This window comes from Pongo pygmaeus, chromosome 3, assembly GCF_028885625.2.
Source record: "Pongo pygmaeus isolate AG05252 chromosome 3, NHGRI_mPonPyg2-v2.0_pri, whole genome shotgun sequence".
Lineage (NCBI taxonomy): Eukaryota > Metazoa > Chordata > Mammalia > Primates > Hominidae > Pongo > Pongo pygmaeus.
Genome location: NC_072376.2, coordinates 135,514,924 through 135,533,551, shown reverse-complemented (window position 1 = coordinate 135,533,551; position 18,628 = coordinate 135,514,924). Strand labels below are relative to the sequence as shown.

The following is an 18,628-nucleotide window of genomic DNA, read 5'->3' as shown; positions in this document are numbered from 1 at the left end:
GCTGAGCCCAAGGATATGGAGGGCTGACTGTATACACTACAATGGTGGTTATCCTTTAGAGGTAGGATTGAGTGATTTTTATTTCTTTTTTATACTCTTCTGAATCATCTAGGTTTTTCCAATAAAAATTTTTTCAAATAAAAATTACACATTTTATAATTAGAAACAAAGCTACTTCCATTAAGAAATCAGTAAAATATAAATTATTTGTATGTAAGTAAACTGGAGATAAGTGCATGAATAGAGACTCACCTTAGCAAACCACACTCACCTGCTTCATTACACAAGACCTTCAAGTCTGCTCCAACGTATCCATGAGCACTATTTGCCAGCTGCAGCAGCTCAGCCTCAGTGAGCAAATGGGGTACCCTTCGAAGCAGTTTCTGGAGAATATCTAGCCGGTCCTGAGCATTGGGAACTCCAATCTCAATCTCTTTATCAAATCGCCCAGGTCTTCGGAGAGCAGCATCCAAGGCATGAGGGCGATTTGTGGCCCCAAGAACCAACACTTGTCCTTCACTTACTTCCTAATAAAATAAAATGAAAATAAATTTATTTTTCTGAAAGTTAGGAAAAAAAAAAGTGGGAGGCGCACACTGGCTGTATAGACAAGGATGAATCATCTAACTGTCCAGGCTACTAAGTCCTATCTCTTATGCTTTCATTACCTATCAATTACTTTTATTACTAATAGATTTTTATTATACGTTTATTACTTTTATTATACATTTTTCAATGTTCAGCCTAAATGCTTCCTCCTGTAGAAAGTTTTCCAATACTTACCTCTCCATCTACTATGACATCTCTCTTACTTCTCACATCTTAACTGTATCATTCTCATAAAAAATAACACATATATAATATGTACCATATAATTGTTTTAATTGTTTTAAACAGTCCTTTTCCCCTACTTGAAAGTCAGGATTATGACACATATAATACTCAAATAGAACAAGATTCTATTAGAAAGTTATCTAAAAAGTCTTCACTTATAGACTAGTTTTTTTATATGGATACATTTTTAAATTCCTGAAAATAGAGACAACAATATAACCAATATCCAAGTATCAGCCACCTTTGAATATATAGGTATTTTTACTCTCTGAAAATGAAATTAGGAAAACTAAATAATAAAGAACTATGATTATGATCAGCCACCTGTAGAAATTATCCAATATTCTATTCAGATGACCCAGAGACAAGCATAACTGGAATGCAATTTATGTTAAAAAAAAAATTTTGAAAAAGCTCAAACCTAATCAATTATACTGAATGTGCCAACAGACAATGCATGGACTACAGCAAATCTATGAATTATAAGTTTAGAAGTACAAAAACAGACCCTTAAATATATTCAGACTAAAACATCTGTATCACGTTTCCATTCCTTGCCCAAAGGCAAGAATACTAATCCACAACAGGCTTATTCCAGTGGCAGAGAAAGAGACAGCAGATTGAAATAATTAAGATTCTCCAACACTAAGCTTTTCATCTGATTTCCTACTTACCAAGAACCCTTGTAATTATAAGACAGCTCTCTATATTTGCCATCAAGGTGAAAATATGGTCATCCATAAACACAAACATTTGGTCTGCTTAACAGTCACATCTCCTACTGTAAATGGACAAACTAGCATACTATTTTATACATCATTCTCTTGTAAGTGTTATTATCATGGGTCAGTCTGTCCTCAAAACTCTATCATCTCCAGCCTACTAATAACACTGAATTCTTCAACTTTATAACCTGAGAATCAACCTGGGACATGAAAATCACTCCTAGGTACTGTTCCAGGACTGAGGACCAGTTAGTCAGGCAGCCTCCACCAGGTGACAACACTCCTCTTACAGTAAGACTCTTAAAATTATTAACACGTTAGTATATAAGTGACTTAATGCCAAACCTTATATTATTTTCACATATTTACTTTCTGCCACTAGACAGCAAAAAAACAAAAAGTTCTAAATGACCAGTTTTTTAATGTGCAAAAGAGACTTGATACTACATAATTTCTAAAATTTATTGTGGTTCTAACATATTATGATTCTAAAAACTTGATTTATTCATAATCCAGCATAAAAAGTGTATTTTTCTAATTAAAGGATGTCAGGAGTCTTAGAAAATTTTTGTTCGTGCCTATTCTCTTATTAGTCCTATGAATGTTCCTTCCATAATTAGCATATAGTTTTTATTAATAAAAGAACATATCCCGGCCAGGCGTGGTGGCTCACACCTGTAATCCCAGCACTTCGGGAGGCCGAGGCGGGCGGATCACCTGAGGTCAGGAGCTGGAGACCAGCCTCAACATGGAGAAACCCCGTTTCTACTAAAAATACAAAATTAGCCAGGCGTGGTGGTACATGCCTGTAATCCCAGCTACTCGGGAGGCTGAGGCAGGAGAATTGCTTGAACCTGGGAGGCGGAGGTTGCAGTGAGCCGAGATCGTGCCATTGCACTCCAGCCTGGGCAACAAGAGCGAAACTCTGTCTCCAAAAAAAAAAACAGAGAACATATCCCCTATCAGAGAATCTGGTAATATGAATAAGTTCTCTTTAAATGTTGCACAAAACGTTTTCCATTATTCTCACTTTCTTTCATTTCCCTAGTACAAAGCCTTGAAAGAGTCCATTTTTACATGGGTAATAAGACTTACTCATGACATTTCTTAATAAAAACCCCTAAGGCCAGACGTAGTGGCTCACGCCTGTAATCCCAGCACTTTGGAAGGCCAAGGTGGGTAGATGACAAGGTCAGGAGTTCGAGACCAGCCTGGCCAACATGGTGAAACCCCGTCTCTACTAAAAAGATTTTAAATAAATTAGCCAGGTGTGATGGTGCATGCTTGTAGTCCCAGCTACTCAAGAGGCTGAGGCAGGAGAAATTGTTTGAACCCGGAGGGCGGAGGTTGCAGTTAGCTGAGACTGCGCCACTGCACTCCAGCCTGGATGACAGGGCAAGACTCCATCTCAAAAACAATAATAATAAATAATAATAAAATAAAATCCCCTAAAATTCAACTGCTAAATCTTCCTTACTGATCTTTGCTTCAAGTTTTAAAGCTAATAGCATTTATCACAAAATAAATCCATCATGGTATAGTATTTTATATGCTAGAAAAAGCCTGCCAGGTTATGATGTTGTCCTAGCAGTTACTAAGTAATCTACTAAAGCAAATTATTTTACAGATCTTTCCCCTAGTTGCTATGGCTAATATTTTTCCTTTATCCTAAAATATCCAAAGACTCTGACTCTGACACATTCAATAGTTTTTACCACTACACATAAGTATTAAGAATTAACCCTACACAGAATCAATACTAGTGCAATACTTACTGAACCAATGCCATCCATCAGTGTTAAGAGTGAAGCCACAACTCTTTTTTCCACTTCATTCTGGGCCCCCTCTCTTTTTGGACAAAGTGCATCCAGCTCATCAATAAAAATAATTGATGGGTGTCTAAAAACAAACAAGTAAAATGAAATCTCTCATCTATATTTGATTTTGTTTTACTTAGTTTTAATTTTTTTAATTGAAATGCAACATATCAAATTTAGAATTTACTTAATATTATAAAGATATTATTATAATGTTAAGCTAAAAAACCTTAGATTCATTCTAGCCCAAAATACTAATTCACTAACTTCATATTCTATTCTATCTGCCCTCCATTAAAAGGCTGGGTAATTGAGTAGAGTATGCTGCTTAAGAGATAAGAGTCTCTTAAGAACTCTCCCCAGTAATGCCCATTAAGTTGTTATGACTGGATCAATTCAGAAGCTGAGGCCAGAGATACTATCCCTTGGAGCAGGTTTGAAACCAAAGGACATAAACTAGAAATGCCCTGTTACTTTTAAATCATTAAAATAAAAACTTGCAAGATGATCAATTCTCCCATAAACAGATGTGAATTCTCTCACAGAAGGAAATCTCAACTGCCATGAACACAACAACAACAAAAGCATACTAAACAATAAGGTGTACCACTAGTTTTCAAATTTTCAGTACAGTACTAGGACTACAAACTGCTTATTTCATCTACTATCATTGGGGGAAAAAAATAAACTTCAAAAATGGCGGGTTTTCTGATTCAAGAGCAGTAATTATGATATTAAACACCAAGACAGCCAGCATTTTGGGAAGCTGAGGCAGGAGAATGGCTTGAGCCCGGGAGTTCAAGACCAGCCTGGCCAACATAGCAAGACCCTGTTGCTAGAAAAAAAAAACACAAAAATTAGCTGGGCATGGTGGTGCTCACCTATAGTTCCAGCTACTTGGGAGGCTACAGGGGGAGAGTCACTTGAGCTCAGGAATTTAGGTTTCAATGTTACACTGTAGTGAGTATTAGCATATTGGTCTATAACTTGGTCAAACGTAACATCACTCATAATATGGCTATGTCTCTACCACTGTTTCGATTTTGCTTGTTTGTTTGTTTTTGAGACGGTGTGTGTGTTGCCCAGGCTGGAGTGCAGCGGTGAAATCATGGCTCACTACAGCCTTGATCTCCCAGCTCAGTGATCCTCCTGCCTCAGCTTCCTTAGTAGGTAGGACTACAGGCATGTGCTACCATGCCCAGCTAATTATTTTTATTTTTATTTTTTTGAGATGAAGTCTCGCTCTTGTCCCCCATGCTGGAGTGCGATGGCACGATTTCAGCTGACTGCAACCTCCACCTCCTGGGTTCAAGAGATTCTCTTGTCTCAGCCTCCTGAGTAGCTGGGATTACAAGCACTTGCCACCACACCCAGCTAATTTTTGTATTTTTAGTAGAGACAGGGTTTCAACATGTTGGCCAGGCTGGTCTCAAACTCCTGACCTCAGGTGATCTGCCTGCCTCAGTCTCCCAAAGTGCTGGGATTACAGGTGTGAGCCACCGTGCCCAGCCAATTATTTTTATTTTTAAACAGACAGGGTCCCACTATGTTGCCCAGGCTGGTCTCAAACTCCTGGGCTCAAGCAATCCTCCTGCCTTCGCCTCCCAAAGTGATGGTATTACAGGCACGAGCCACCACACCCAGCCAGAGTCGTTATTTAATGGGCAAAAAATGTGTCTCTTTGAAGCAAAGTATAACATAACAAAGTTCTAGTATAAAGAGCTACAATAATACAGTCTACTAGAAAAATTAAACATATTAGAAACACCTAAGCACCTAAAGAAAGTCATGGATTTCTATGCTCAAACAAGGTCACATGACTTATCAAACGCTATGCCTTAATTCTTCTACTGTATGTAATTTAATAACATTTATCAAACTTTTAAAGATTAGATAGAAATCGAATTTCATTATACCTATAATCTACTTCTACCACTATCACTATTATTTTTGTACTACTGTTTATGCTTTGTATAAGGTGCTAGTATCTCACTTTGACTAATATAGCCTTGATTATTAATTCCAAAACATTTAAAAATAAAGAGTACCGTAGAGTGGCTTCAGCAAATATCTGGCGTAACTTTGCTTCAGTCTCACCATAGAATCTGTAACAAATAAAATACATTTAAAGACTATTTCTTATTGTTTTTAAAGCTTTGTCTATAAAAGCTAATTTAAATTTTCAATATTTCTATAATACTTAAAATTACTTTCAAAAATAATTTTCCAAACAATTTTTATTAAGAAGCAAAATATTTCAATGTACAAAATATCAGACATAATACTACACAATCATTTTTAAAAACCACATTTTAGAAATATATTTAATAGTAAGTTTACTCTATTAAATCATGTACTTACTTGCTTATAATTTCAGGACCATTAATTACAGAAACATAGGCTCCAACTTCATTAGCAACAGCCCTGGCGATCATTGTTTTTCCAGTACCTGGAGGACCATAAAGTAACACTCCTCTAGGGGCAGGAATTCCTGGAAGAAAAAGTAGAAAACACTAGATTCACCATTACTAGGTTTCTTATAAATGTCGTCATACAAGTTCAAACATGAGTTATAAAATTTAACTTTACCTTGCATCACAGAAAGAGTCAAGAGTTTTTTCTCCCCCTCCAGAAAGATGTACTAACTAGCCCAAACACTGATCCCCAGCAATGACTTTCTCTCTCTGTAGACCACAGAACAGAGGAAGCATGTCGGTTAAAAAAAAAAAACTGGACACCCACATTGTTGCAACGCCCCATCCCACACAACACAGATCAATGATCAAAAAACAAAGTGCAGACAACACAGGTAGACAAGCCACCAATCCCAGTTTTTTCCAACTAACCATCTTGAAGAGTACATATGTTTGCTAGTATAAAAGGTACATAAATATTAGCAAAATGCCAATCTAAGGGTTCATTTTACACATACATATATATACATACATGTATGTATATATAAGATTTATGAGCAAGGAAAAAGCAGAGAGATCAGACACACCAAATATATGCAAAGGATCTTGCCCAATAACAATGCAGCGGAAGCCCTGAGTTTCCTGAGTCAAGCCATTCCCTTAATTACCTGCTTCAGTGCAAAGAGATGGGTACACAGTTACATTTCCTAACAAGTTTTATCTAATGTATTTGAATGCTTGATTCCTTCAGTCATTACAGATGACCCAGCATGACAAGATACTTATTCTAGATCCAATACACATAATTGTGGAAATATGCTATTAGAAGAGACAAGGCTGTCACTAATTCACATTACAACCTAAAAATACCAAAGCATAGAAAATGGCCCATTTAACTGGCATCTCCCAAAGCAACTGAAATCTTCTACCATACCTACTACTCAGAAAATAAAAACAGGAAAAGAGGATGAGCAATCATTAGATAAGTGTAACTGTCTTTTAATTTGAATTTAACATTTTTGGGCGCAATAAACTGAAGATATCATACCATAACTCTGGAAAAGCTCAGGCTGTTTGAGGGGCAATTCAATTATTTCTCTAATTGCTTTCAGCTGGCTACTTAAGCCTCCTATCATGTCATAAGTTACTTTGAACTGGTTGTCTTGCTCTTCTGAATTTTTATCAATCTCTGTAAAATTGACTCTTGTTGTTGAAGAAATAAAATAAAAAGTATCAGTATTGTACTTTGCTCCTATGCTGAACTTTAGCAGTCTCTCTTCTTCAGTAAGTTGCTCATTTCCTTCTCTGGCAGATTCAAAATTACATTTAAGACCTGTGACTTCCTCTAGCATAAGTCCACTGCCATCTCCAGGGCTCTGTGTAACATCCAACAAAACATCACTGGCTTTATTTGTAATTCTGTCACCAATTGGTTTACAAGGAGTACTTCTTGATGTTGGGATCTGCGTCTCCTCCAGATCTAACTGGCTTAGCTGTAAGGATAACTCCAGGCTACTGGTTTCCATGCTGGACTGTTCAAAGGCCATTCTTTGGGCATCAGTGTCAGAGTCACTCTGAGGCCCTCCCACTATCATGCCATCTGCCCCTTTCACTCGCAATACTTGCAGCTTGTACGGTCGTCCATAGAATGTACAATACAGAAAGTTGCCTGGTAAAACAATCTTGCCATCTAGAAAACAGTTTATTAAATATACATGTTAGCATAATTTTTTTACCAGTTTAATGTTTAAATAGCAATATATTTCATCTACTAACTATCTGAAAAGACTAAATCAAAGGAAGAATATTAATAAAATTGTCATAAAAAATTGAGGACCTAATATTCCCCTATAATACAGCACCATCTGGAGATAGAAGGAAAAGATGATTCTCTGAAATCCTCCACACTCAGTAGATCTCAGATTCTATCAATCACATCAACAAATAGCCAGGCATTCCATATTCAATAATAAACTAAATGAAAATGGCACACCCAAACGAACACTCCAAGATAGCATCTGTCACTGGAAAGAGCAAGAATGCAAGGGTTAAAAGTCTCAATTCACCACTGACTCTTTCCACTGCTCAACTGCAAATTAACCAGAAAAAGTAGCACATCCCTATCTTAAAAGTATATTCATTCATTGAGGGGAATATTCTCAAAGCTATTTTGAAGAAAACTACTATGCATATATAAGCCCTCAAAGATACTTTATTTGCTGATGCCTTGCAGCTTAAAACTTAAGAAAACAATTTAAAATATTTGTCTCACCTAGTTTTCTCAGGATACAACCAGTCAGTTCTTCTTCATTAATTTCCATATCTTTGTCACTGTAAAAGGATGAGAAGGGGACAGAAATCAGCATTAGGTACACCAGAAACTAAACTGTGGTGTAAAATTACATGTATATAGTTATAATACAGACTTAATCAAAAGAATAATCCACCTGCAACCTTAAAATAAATAATGTATACAATTTTGAAATGATGGACATTTTTCAGAAACATATAGCCATGAAAATATCATTTGGAATCTGGGGCCTTAGTGGCCTAAATCAATGTTCTTCAAAACACAAGGGTAATGAAATCATTTCAGTTAGCCTCATTCAGCACTTTGTTAATAGAATAAGAAATGCAGGGTACACTGAATATAGAAAGGGTAAATACTGCTTTGTAAAACATTAACTTCTAACACATACATACACACACGCACGCATATGAACACTATATCTATGGATGTGTATATATAAAGAATCTGATGAAAAATCCATTTTTTATTGTCATAATCAAAAACATTTTTAAAGTGCTGACCTAAACTAATAATTCCCTTTATAAAGTTGCCTAGCTTGGAGAAAGACTCTAATTAATAACTTACTTCATTCTCTCAGTATAACTTACACATTATTTCTTCAAGAAAATTAAGTTCTATACAGTATGTTACTTGAAGAGGCAGAAGTAGGAAAAAGAGGAGTAATGGTTACAATGAAGGTTTTTTTCTGGAGAAAGGGCATGACCAAGGAAAAATGAGATCCCCTCCTTCCTAATGATAACTGTGTCTCCCCAGAGAAGTGCTTAAGTGCAGGAAGTGAACACACCTAAATATCATACATTTATAAAGAAATCTGCTCTTGGAGAGTTCTTAGAACATGAGCATTTTTCCTCCTCCTCTGTGCATAAGCAGCCCATATCAGGAGAGGAGACAAACAGCTGCCTAGTTCTGTCAGTGACCAGTGGAGGGGGACAGTTTAGCTCAAGGGGAAGTGTAAGTGATTGGAAGCTGAGCGTGGTGGCTCATGCCTGTAATCCCAGCACTTTGGGAGGCTGAGGTGGGTGGACCGCTTGAGCTCAGGAGTTCAAGACCAGCCTGGGCAACAAGGTAAAAATTCATCTCTACAAAAAATACAAAAGAAAATTAGCCGGATGTGGTGGCATGTGCCTGTGTGCCCATCTGGTCAAAAAAAACCTTGTCCTCCAATCGCTTTTTTTTTTTTTTTTTTTTTGAGATGAGGTCTCACTCTGTCACCCAGGCTGGAGTGCGGTGGTGTGATCTCAGCTCACTGCAACCTCTACCTCACAGGCTCAAGTGATCCTCCCACTTCAGCCTCCAGAGTAGCTAGGAACACAGGCGCTCACCACCACACCCAGCTAATTTTTATACATATATATTTTTTGTAGAGACGGTGTTTCACCATGCTTCCCAGGCTGGTCTCGAACTCCTAAGTTCAGGCAATCCACCCACCTCAGCCTCCCAAAGTGCTGGGATTACAGGCGTGAGCCACTGCATCTGGCTTCCAATCACTTTTGTCAGTAATAATACAATATAGTCAATCCTCAATACCTGTGGATGCTGTATTTGCAAATTTACCAACTCCCAAAAATTTATGTGTACCCCAAAATCAATACTCACAGAGCATTTGTGGTCACTAGTGACACGGAAGAGCAGCAAAAAATTTGGGTCACCCAACACCCATGTTACCATGTAGGATAAGGTGACACTCTGCCTTGTTTCAGCTCTCATTCAGAGATGACCAGAGAATGGAAGTGATAGGGGACACAGCAGTGTAGTGAAGAAGCTCCAGGCCTGGGGTCAGTTGGAGGGAGTGTGAATCCCAACACTAGCACCTCAGGCAAGTCCCTTAACACTTCTAACACTTCTAAATCTCCTCTTCTCTTTTGTAAAATAAAGAAAATAAAATCTACCGGAAAGAATTACTTTGGAGTTTTAAGATTATAATCTATGTAAAATGTGTGTGTGTATGTATATATATTATATACATATATATACACTACATATATTGTGTGTGTGTGTTGCATGTATGTATATACACACACATTTGTATTTCCCTCTAGGAGAAATGGTTCAGTATTTGCTAACGGTGTTCAAGGCAACTTTAATAGAACATAACTAAGCACATATAATGAGAATCAACCATATATTCATACAAAAGAGAGAGCAAGAAAGAAACAGAATGAGGGGGTAATTTCATGAATCAAATATATGTATAAACTAATGAGAAAATTGCATGTATCTCCTTAAATGCTTACATTTACTTTTGTTCATGGAACTCTAAACCAAGTTATACTTAAATTGCTTTTGTTAAACTCTGAATAGAAGGTATTTAAGAACAGTAAAAATATCAAACCAATTTTGCTTTTAAAAAAATAATAGTTGCACATAAAATAATTTCCACTAGAAGGAGCTCTAACATTACTATTAATAATAAAATCTTTCAGTTGCAACTGAAGGATTTAAGCAGACTAAAATGACTGATTTTCCCAACTGGAAGTTAACTTTCTTGTCTATACTCTGCTGCCACATTTAAAACATAAGATTTTTTAAAACAAAATTTTAAAACCTGAGCTTTCATTTAAAACATATCCAGTCCTCTATAATAAGCAATCATTACTCACCTAAGACTGCTGTGTACTCAAGAGGTCTGACTAGTTTGCAGGTCATCATAAATGCTAATTCCAGTCAATGAATTACTGCTACCTGTAGCACCGTTTTAAGACATAGTCTGAGGAATAATCCAGTTTAATCTCAACAGTACTATTAACTACCTCATAAAATATTAGGCAAGTTCTCCTCAGACTATTTCATCTGTTTAAAAAGGAAAGGGTAAATGTGTGTGTGTGTATACATCCATGCAATATATACAAAGCTTCTGTATACAGCTGGTACTCAACATATTGTTCCTGTCTCTTCTGCTTTTTATTGTTCATTAAACTGTTACTATAAGCTCTGAAAACATTTTCCTGTTATAAAGGAAAAACTATGCCAAAACTCAAGTCTAAAATCTACAATAGTAGCAAAAGAGAAGAAAACATATTAAAATCAAGCTGATGACTAGAAAATGGTTTGTAATTCTCACATATAATGTAAACACATCCCCCAAACTATTACTAAGGTGACATTAAAGTATAAAAAGATGCTTTTTGTAAATGATTTTTGATAAGACCTGTATATGCAAACCGAGTCGAAATCCTATTAGATATAGAATATCCAGGAGGATGGATGATATACCTTAACTATCTTGATAGGTAGATTCAAACAATTAGCCTGTGGTGAGGGATTATTTTAAAATCTGATAGTAATGACCGTTTGTTTTACTAAATTGAATAATCAACAAGTTAAAATATACAATCAGGTTCTTTGCTTGCATAGTCTTAATTAAAACTTGTTTCTGTTTGACTCACAGTAATCTACTCTTTTCTTTACAACTGTAAGATAAGAAGCCCTGATTATACTGCAAGTCAAGGTGAAAAACACTGCTAAATATTCATCAATGAAAATTACTCTCACCTAAAATGTCAGGGCACACTCTAATCATGGAAAATAAAAGTCCTTGGTCTATAAATTATATAGCACTCATTTAGCTTGGGTTGTCTAATATAACACAAGTGGCCACTAGCCACTCAGCACATGTAGCTATCAAATGCTTAAAACGGGACTAGTCCAAACTGTGATGTGCTACAAGTGTAACATACACATTGATTTTGAAGACTTAGCTTGAAAAAAAGGATGTAAAATAACTTATTGGTAACTTTTTTTTTTTTGAGACAGTCTCACTCTGTCACCCAGGCTGGAGTGCAGTGGCGCGATCCCAGCTCACTGCAACCTCCGCCTCCCAGGCTCAAGCAATCCTCCTGTCTCAGCCTCCCAAATAGCTGGGACTACAGGTACACACCACCATGCCCAGAAATTTTATTTTTTGTATTTTTTGTAGAGACAGGGTTTCGCCATGTTGCTCAGGTTGGTCTTGAACTCCTGAGCTCAAGTAATCCACTCGCCTCAGCCTCCCAAAGTGCTGGGATTACAGGCATAAGCCACCGCGCCCAGCCCTTATTGGTAATTTTTTATAATTACATGTTAAAATACATTTTTATATATACTGGTTAAATAAAACATACTATTGTAATTCATTGTACCTGTTTCTCTCTACTTTTTAAAATGTTACAAGAAAATGCAAAATTACATATGTGGTTTATATTTGTGACTCTTATATTTCTACTGGGCAGCTTTGATCCAGATAGTCACCAAAGAAAAGAGCCAAACCTCAGTGCCACATCCATTTCCTCAGCCTGTAGCACAGCACCCACAAGAGGCTGGACCTGGATGGCATCACCAGGCCTCACACCCACATTTTTCTGTGCCATTTCACTCAGGCCAACCTTGCCTCCAGGAAATCCTGCCATAGGCCAGGCTGTATACACCTGCCAGACAGAGGAAATAAAAATGTTAGAAAATAAATATTCATAGAATACCATCAATTTATAAGGTAGAATGCTAAGCACAGCCAAGCGCTTAAGATATGCAAAATACAGTCTTTACCCAAAAAGAGTTACAATCTGATACCAATTGCAATAAGATAAACTGCATTTTAAAAAAAATTTAAATACTACATGGGCTCATGAAAAATAAACTTTTTAATAAATATTACATCTTTTTCTAAAGATCAAGAATGATCCCACAGTGAAGACTGTAGAAGATATGAAAGATATATGAAAAAAGATAAAGGCATTAACAGGTGATAATGAGAAAATGACAAAAATATTAAGGCAAGATAACTTGTAAAGTAAGCCAGTCTGGAAATTAAACTACGTCCAAGAAATAGTGACGGACACAGAACAAGAGCTTTGTCAGAACCTGGGTCTTATCAGATTTAAACGTTAAGAGGGAGGAGCGAAAATTTCTAGCTTGAGCTCACACATTTATAGTCCTCTCTTCTACAAGACACAGTAAAGGAACTTTAAAGCATAAGGCAGAAAAATGAAAAGAATAGGAGGGGTGCCATCAGCAGACAAAAAATTTCAAAGTATTTCCAGAGGATCCCCAGCAGATCAGAGAAGCATCAGAGGAAGCCACAAAAGATAAGGGGCTGGTAGCAGAGAAGAAAGCCAAGCTGCCAAAAATGATCCAGGAAAGGTTCTAGGCTTAGAATCTCAGGTATGAAAAATGACAGCAAGGGGAAACAGCTGAAACCAGGGAGAATAGTAAAATATTTATATACAGAACAGGTGACCTTCTTACCCCCCAAAATAATATTTTTATAAAGAAATATAACTAACGGACAGGGAGAAATACTGTCGCTACCGCCAGAGGAAACACTTCTCTCTATATAACATTTTAGGGGCTACTATGCCCAGCAGAGTCATAGACAGCAAAGGAAGAGAGTTAATATACACGTTAATGTCTTTTAAAATACAGTTTTTCATTTATTCCTGCTTGGGTTGAAAATTAAAATCAGAAACATCTCAAACACAGGTTGAGTATCCCTTATCCAAAATGCTTGGGACCAGGAGTGTTTTGAATTTTCGATTTTGGAATATTGGCCTTATGTTGACTGGCTAAGCATCCCAAATCTGAAATCCAAAATGTTCCAATGAGCATTTCCTTTGACCACCATGGCACTCAAAAGCATTTCAGAGTTTAGATTTTTGGATTTGCAATGTTCAGTCTGTATTTCTAAACTAAGGAAATGAAAAAGACTCTTACCTCTTGCTTTCCGTTCAAGCTAGTAAGCAACACTGGTCGACCTATACATATATTTGCAGACTTCATAGTGTTGAGTCCAAGATGAATAAGGGAATTCTGGAATGTTTTAGGAATTTTGTCGTCTACTATGAAGGAAAAGAAAATTATTTTTGTACTACTTTGTAACAGAAGTTAAAGCATGCTTTCTTTTGCAGTAAATAAAAGTACTCTAACCATATAACCACATGAATGTACTTACCATACCCTGGAAAAACAAGTGTTCCAACTTTTGTTATAACAAACAGATTTAAAACCAAATGCTTTTGAGGGTCTACTGGCAACATACTAAGTATTAACTAAAAAGAAGATGTTTTATGGGGTGAGTATTGGTTTCTTTTTTTCTGAGTCTCTAATTTCATTAAGAACTAAACATAATTGCAAAGGAGAGTCTCTGAGCTTTAAGTTCAAAGTTGAGTCAGCTACTAGTATTCAAAGGATTGAACTGGAAACTGGCACATCTATCTGGCTCTAGAGGATTAAGTTATGTTTCTACTTCTGCCCCACACTATGGTCACCAGATCTTTTTCTTTTGTATTACCAAGAATACGTAAAGATAGTAACACAAGTCGTCTTCCTTATACAGACACACTGACTGAAATCACCACTAGTGATTTCAACTTTTGGCTGAAAAGGGGGGTCCAGAATTCAGTCCAGTTAACAACACCTCTGACAATGATGTGCTGACATCTCCACTCCTTCCTATCCACCCCACCCCCACCAAGCTCCATATTTAGTTAGGTGTCCCTCCTCTAATTCCCCCAGCACTCTGTACTGCCAGTTAATAGCATTTACCATAATATTCATTTGTTTTAGTCTTTCTCCTTAATTGTATACTGCTTTGAAGCAGGAATTGGGTCCTATTTCTCTCTGTATCTCCAATGCTTACAGTGCATTAAATATAGCAGTTGCACAATAAATAGCCATAAAATGAATAAATGTAGTAAATAAGTATACAATGTTTTTCTTTTCAGCACAAAATCTATGAAACACTTAGGGAAATTTAAAAATGTCACAACTTCATTATAAAATTTATTGTAAACATATATACCATAATCACAGAGCTCTACCTAAGTTTTCCTTAATAATCAGAAAACAGATATTTTGTAATAAAAAAGAAATTAAATCAAGGAAAGCAAAACCATAAGGTACAAATATGATTTACATTATTCTGTCACTACAAAATAACTCCCCAGCACGTTTCTTTTCCTTCTTATATGAGGTGCAAATCTAGAAAAACAAAGCATCTCACAGAGCTAAGATGAACAGCACTGAGTATAAAACGAAATTAACACATACTGCATAATACGAGAAGCTGGACAGAAATTCAACCTTCCAATGAGCCTTACTTCTCTTACATTGTTTGCTGGTCATTAACAGTAAAGCATACTGCTGTTAGATGATCTCATAATATTCAGTTCCTGCCTCTTTCTTCCTAAACCTCAATGAACTACCTTTCCCTGTTGACAATTACCACACAAGTGTTCCCAGTCCTTCCCAAGACTTTAGTTTTCTTCTTCTCCTTCCACCCTATCCAGCACATTCTCCATGCCCCAGGATTTATTCTCCACCTTGTCTTTCAATAGTAATCATGTTCAAATTCCCAGCCACCGGTCTCATTTTCCAAAATATCACCACTGTGTTCTCTGCTTACACTATATTGGTCTACTCAAGTTGTCCACACAGTTCCCTTCTCACCTCACTCCTCCAATACTTTAAAAATATGTCAACATCTAATTTCCCCATTAACTACTTTCACATTTATTGAGCACCTTAAGTATCATATTAACTAACAAGATAGTAAAGATAATTTCAAACAACCATCCACCCTTCATTTATTCATTCAGCAAATATGTACTATGTGCCTACTATATGGAAGATACTATGCTAGGCACTTTTGTTCACAAGTCCTTGGTCTCACAGAGTTTATAGACTTGTAGGATGAGTGAGTTCTTAAACAATCAGTGAACAGCTGTAAAATTATAAACTAAGATTAATACAATGAAAAAATGACTTATAGTGCCAGGAGAGCCATGTGGGATTTGACCTAATTTCGAATAAGAGAATGTTTCTCAAAGGAAGTGATGTTAAAATCAGGTCTGAAAAAAGAGTAGGAACTAACTAAATGAGGAGAAGAAAAAGATAATTCTCAGCAAAGAGGACAGCATGTACAAAGTTCCTGGGCAGAAGGGGGTATGGCGCATCCTCAGGAGAGTATAGGCAGTGTGGTGGAGACACAGGGAAGCCATGTAAAGAAGGTCAAGACCACCCAGGACAATAGTGCAATAGGCTGCATCAAGATGCTGGTCATTATTCTGACAGCAATGGGAGCCCAGAAAGGGATGAAAAGCAATGTCATGACAAGATCTTCATCTTACAAGATCATTCTGGCTGCAGAATGGAGAAGGAATAAGGGGCAAAATTGGAAGCTGGAAAATCAGTTAAAAGGCTGTTGTAGCAGTCCAGGTAAGAGATGATGGTGTCTGAAATTAAGGTAGAAACAGTGGGAATGGCGTGCAGAAGAGGAATATGTAAAATATTTAGGTAATAAACATGATTTAGTGGTGGACTAGGTATGTGAGATATGGGGGAAAGAGTCATGGATGACTCTTAGGTTTCTGAATTTTGCAATGGGAAAAACTGAACAGAGTTGAAGTTTATTTTGTTGGAGGAAGGAACGGGCTCATGAAGTTAGTCCTGAAGCATCTTTGAGATACTCATGAGAAGAGTTATTGTACAGCGCTATTCAAAATATGACCCACAACGATTTGTTACTGCTTCATGACAAGTATAAAACAGGAGAATAAGTGTTGAGAAGCTTTTATTGAAATTTACAGAGTAATTTCACACCTGTTTAATAAAAATTTTTCCTTATTTTTCTAGAAAATCATTTTTACTGTATTTTACAAAAGTGCCGATCTGTGACCTACTATAAATTTTAAAGTCTTCACCACAGAGAGCTTGAGAAGCACTTGGCTAAAAGACAACTATATCAAGGCGCAAAAACAAAAGATTTACAAATATAAATCTGACACTGAAGAGACTATAGATGGGAAACTCTGGGCACTGGATGAACTTGCCAAGGAGAGAGGATTTATTGAGAGGGAAAAAAAAAGGCTTTGGAGTAAGAATTGACGAACTTCAACATTTAATGGTCAAGGGAAGAGGACAAGCCTGCAAAGGAAAATGATGAAACATCAACAAAGATGAAAAAAACCAGGTAAGTTTGACAACACATAAGAAGTTAAGTGTTTCAAGAAGGAGGAAATGGTCAACAATACCAAAAGTTGCTGTGGTCAAGTAAGGTTTATCAACACGGAGATGCTCGGAGACCACACCAGGAACAGTTTCCATGGAATGATGGGGTGGAAGTCAAAGAGGAATAGGCTAGGGAGAGTATGTAAGTGGTGAGGCGGCAGAGACCACTCCATTTAAGAAGTTTGGCAATGGACAAAGAGATGGTTGCAGGAAGAAAATGTGGAGCTTTGTTCTGATTTAAGATGGAAGAAAAATGAGCATGTTTAGATGTCAATGGGAAGGATCTAGTTCAAAAACAAGTTGAACCTTCAGGACAGAACAAGTTGTCCTCCGATACCTAAGGAAGAGTGAAAATACCATGTGAACTCTAAATTGTCTTTAAAGTCTGATTAGACATAAAAATTTTTGCCACTAGTTTAGTCTGGTCCATTTTTCAAAGCTATTACATATCAAATATAAATTTTCAATTTATAACTCAATTTTTAAGACTTTTAAGTATAAATCCGTTCTCCCAAATCAAGGGAGCTGTCATCTAGGACAATGGCTTTTAAGTCAAACACATCTGGACTCAAATACCGGCTCTGCCACTTAGCACCTGTGTAGCCTGAATGGAATCACGTTAACTTTCCTCCCTCTATAAAACGGTCATGACTATACCCATCGGTCACGGCTTCTGCAGAAATTAGATGAGCTATATATACTACTAACACTAGTGTGCAGTTACTAGCAGTTATTAAATATCATAACCTGCGTAGTGCTGGAAGAAAATGCTATCATCACTCCTAAAGGCAGAGTGATCCACATTTTTACTGAATTGGTTATTTAGTTTTTTAGGATAAGTATCCCATGTTCGCTAGTCATGAACAATTTTGCAATTAAATGTGTCGTTAATATTAAATGAGACAAAGCATTTCAAGTGCAACTTAAAAATTCAAAATAATTTACAAAAGAGAAACCTTGGACACGGATAAACCATTTCAGCCTAACTTCTCCAGTGCAGGCGCGGCTACGTTTGCACGCTTCTTACATACAGAAGTCTTACACGCTTCTGTGCCGCTCTCAGACCCATGCCACGCCCAACTTTCAAAAGTCTCTGCACCCCAAGTCAGTATCACTGAGTCTCCCTCCCCTCAGGTTGCGTCCCCTGGGCCTCTAGTCTCCCTCCCGGAATTCTTTACCCTTTTCTAATAAGTTGGTCACCGTCAGAGTCCCGGCGGCTGCCGCGAAGCCTGATCCAGCAGAAGGAGCCCGTGCCCCCGCACAAGAGGAAGAAGCCAAGGGGAAGGGCGAACCATTTTCCGCGCTTTGGTTCAACCGCTTTCTGTTCTTCTTGGAAGACATGATCACAAGGCACCCCAGCCGAAGCAGTAGAAAAGCCGACTCAATGTGCGCGCTCCAACCGAGAGAAAAACTTCCGGGGCAGAAGTCAGCGAGGTTCCGCCCCTGCGCCGTAATCCCCTGAGTGGAGCGCAGCAGTGGACAGCGTGGTGGGAGGGACTGAGCGTTTTCAAAACCAGCAGTCTTTGAAACAGCTGTAACGGCATCTGC

General features: G+C 37.3%; 1 protein-coding gene across 3 annotated transcripts in view; it reads right to left on the bottom strand.

Moving 5' to 3' along the window:
* Window positions 1-18,616, bottom strand: part of AFG2A (AFG2 AAA ATPase homolog A) — a 409,766-nt gene extending 391,150 nt beyond the window's left edge. The window contains exons 1-9 of one of the 3 annotated variants that reach the window (XM_054484980.2): window positions 18,259-18,616; window positions 13,787-13,908; window positions 12,347-12,504; window positions 8,063-8,121; window positions 6,839-7,480; window positions 5,738-5,867; window positions 5,425-5,481; window positions 3,335-3,458; window positions 272-527 (exon numbers count right to left, since the gene is read on the bottom strand). In XM_054484980.2, coding sequence (XP_054340955.1) covers window positions 272-527; window positions 3,335-3,458; window positions 5,425-5,481; window positions 5,738-5,867; window positions 6,839-7,480; window positions 8,063-8,121; window positions 12,347-12,504; window positions 13,787-13,908; window positions 18,259-18,421 — 1,711 coding nt within the window. In that variant the 5' untranslated portion in view covers window positions 18,422-18,616. Of the gene's footprint in view, window positions 1-271; window positions 528-3,334; window positions 3,459-5,424; window positions 5,482-5,737; window positions 5,868-6,838; window positions 7,481-8,062; window positions 8,122-12,346; window positions 12,505-13,786; window positions 13,912-18,258 lie in introns of all 3 variants that reach the window. The other 2 variants (XM_054484981.2, XM_054484979.2) reach the window with 2 other exon arrangements.
* Between the last annotated feature and the right edge of the window lie 12 nt (window positions 18,617-18,628).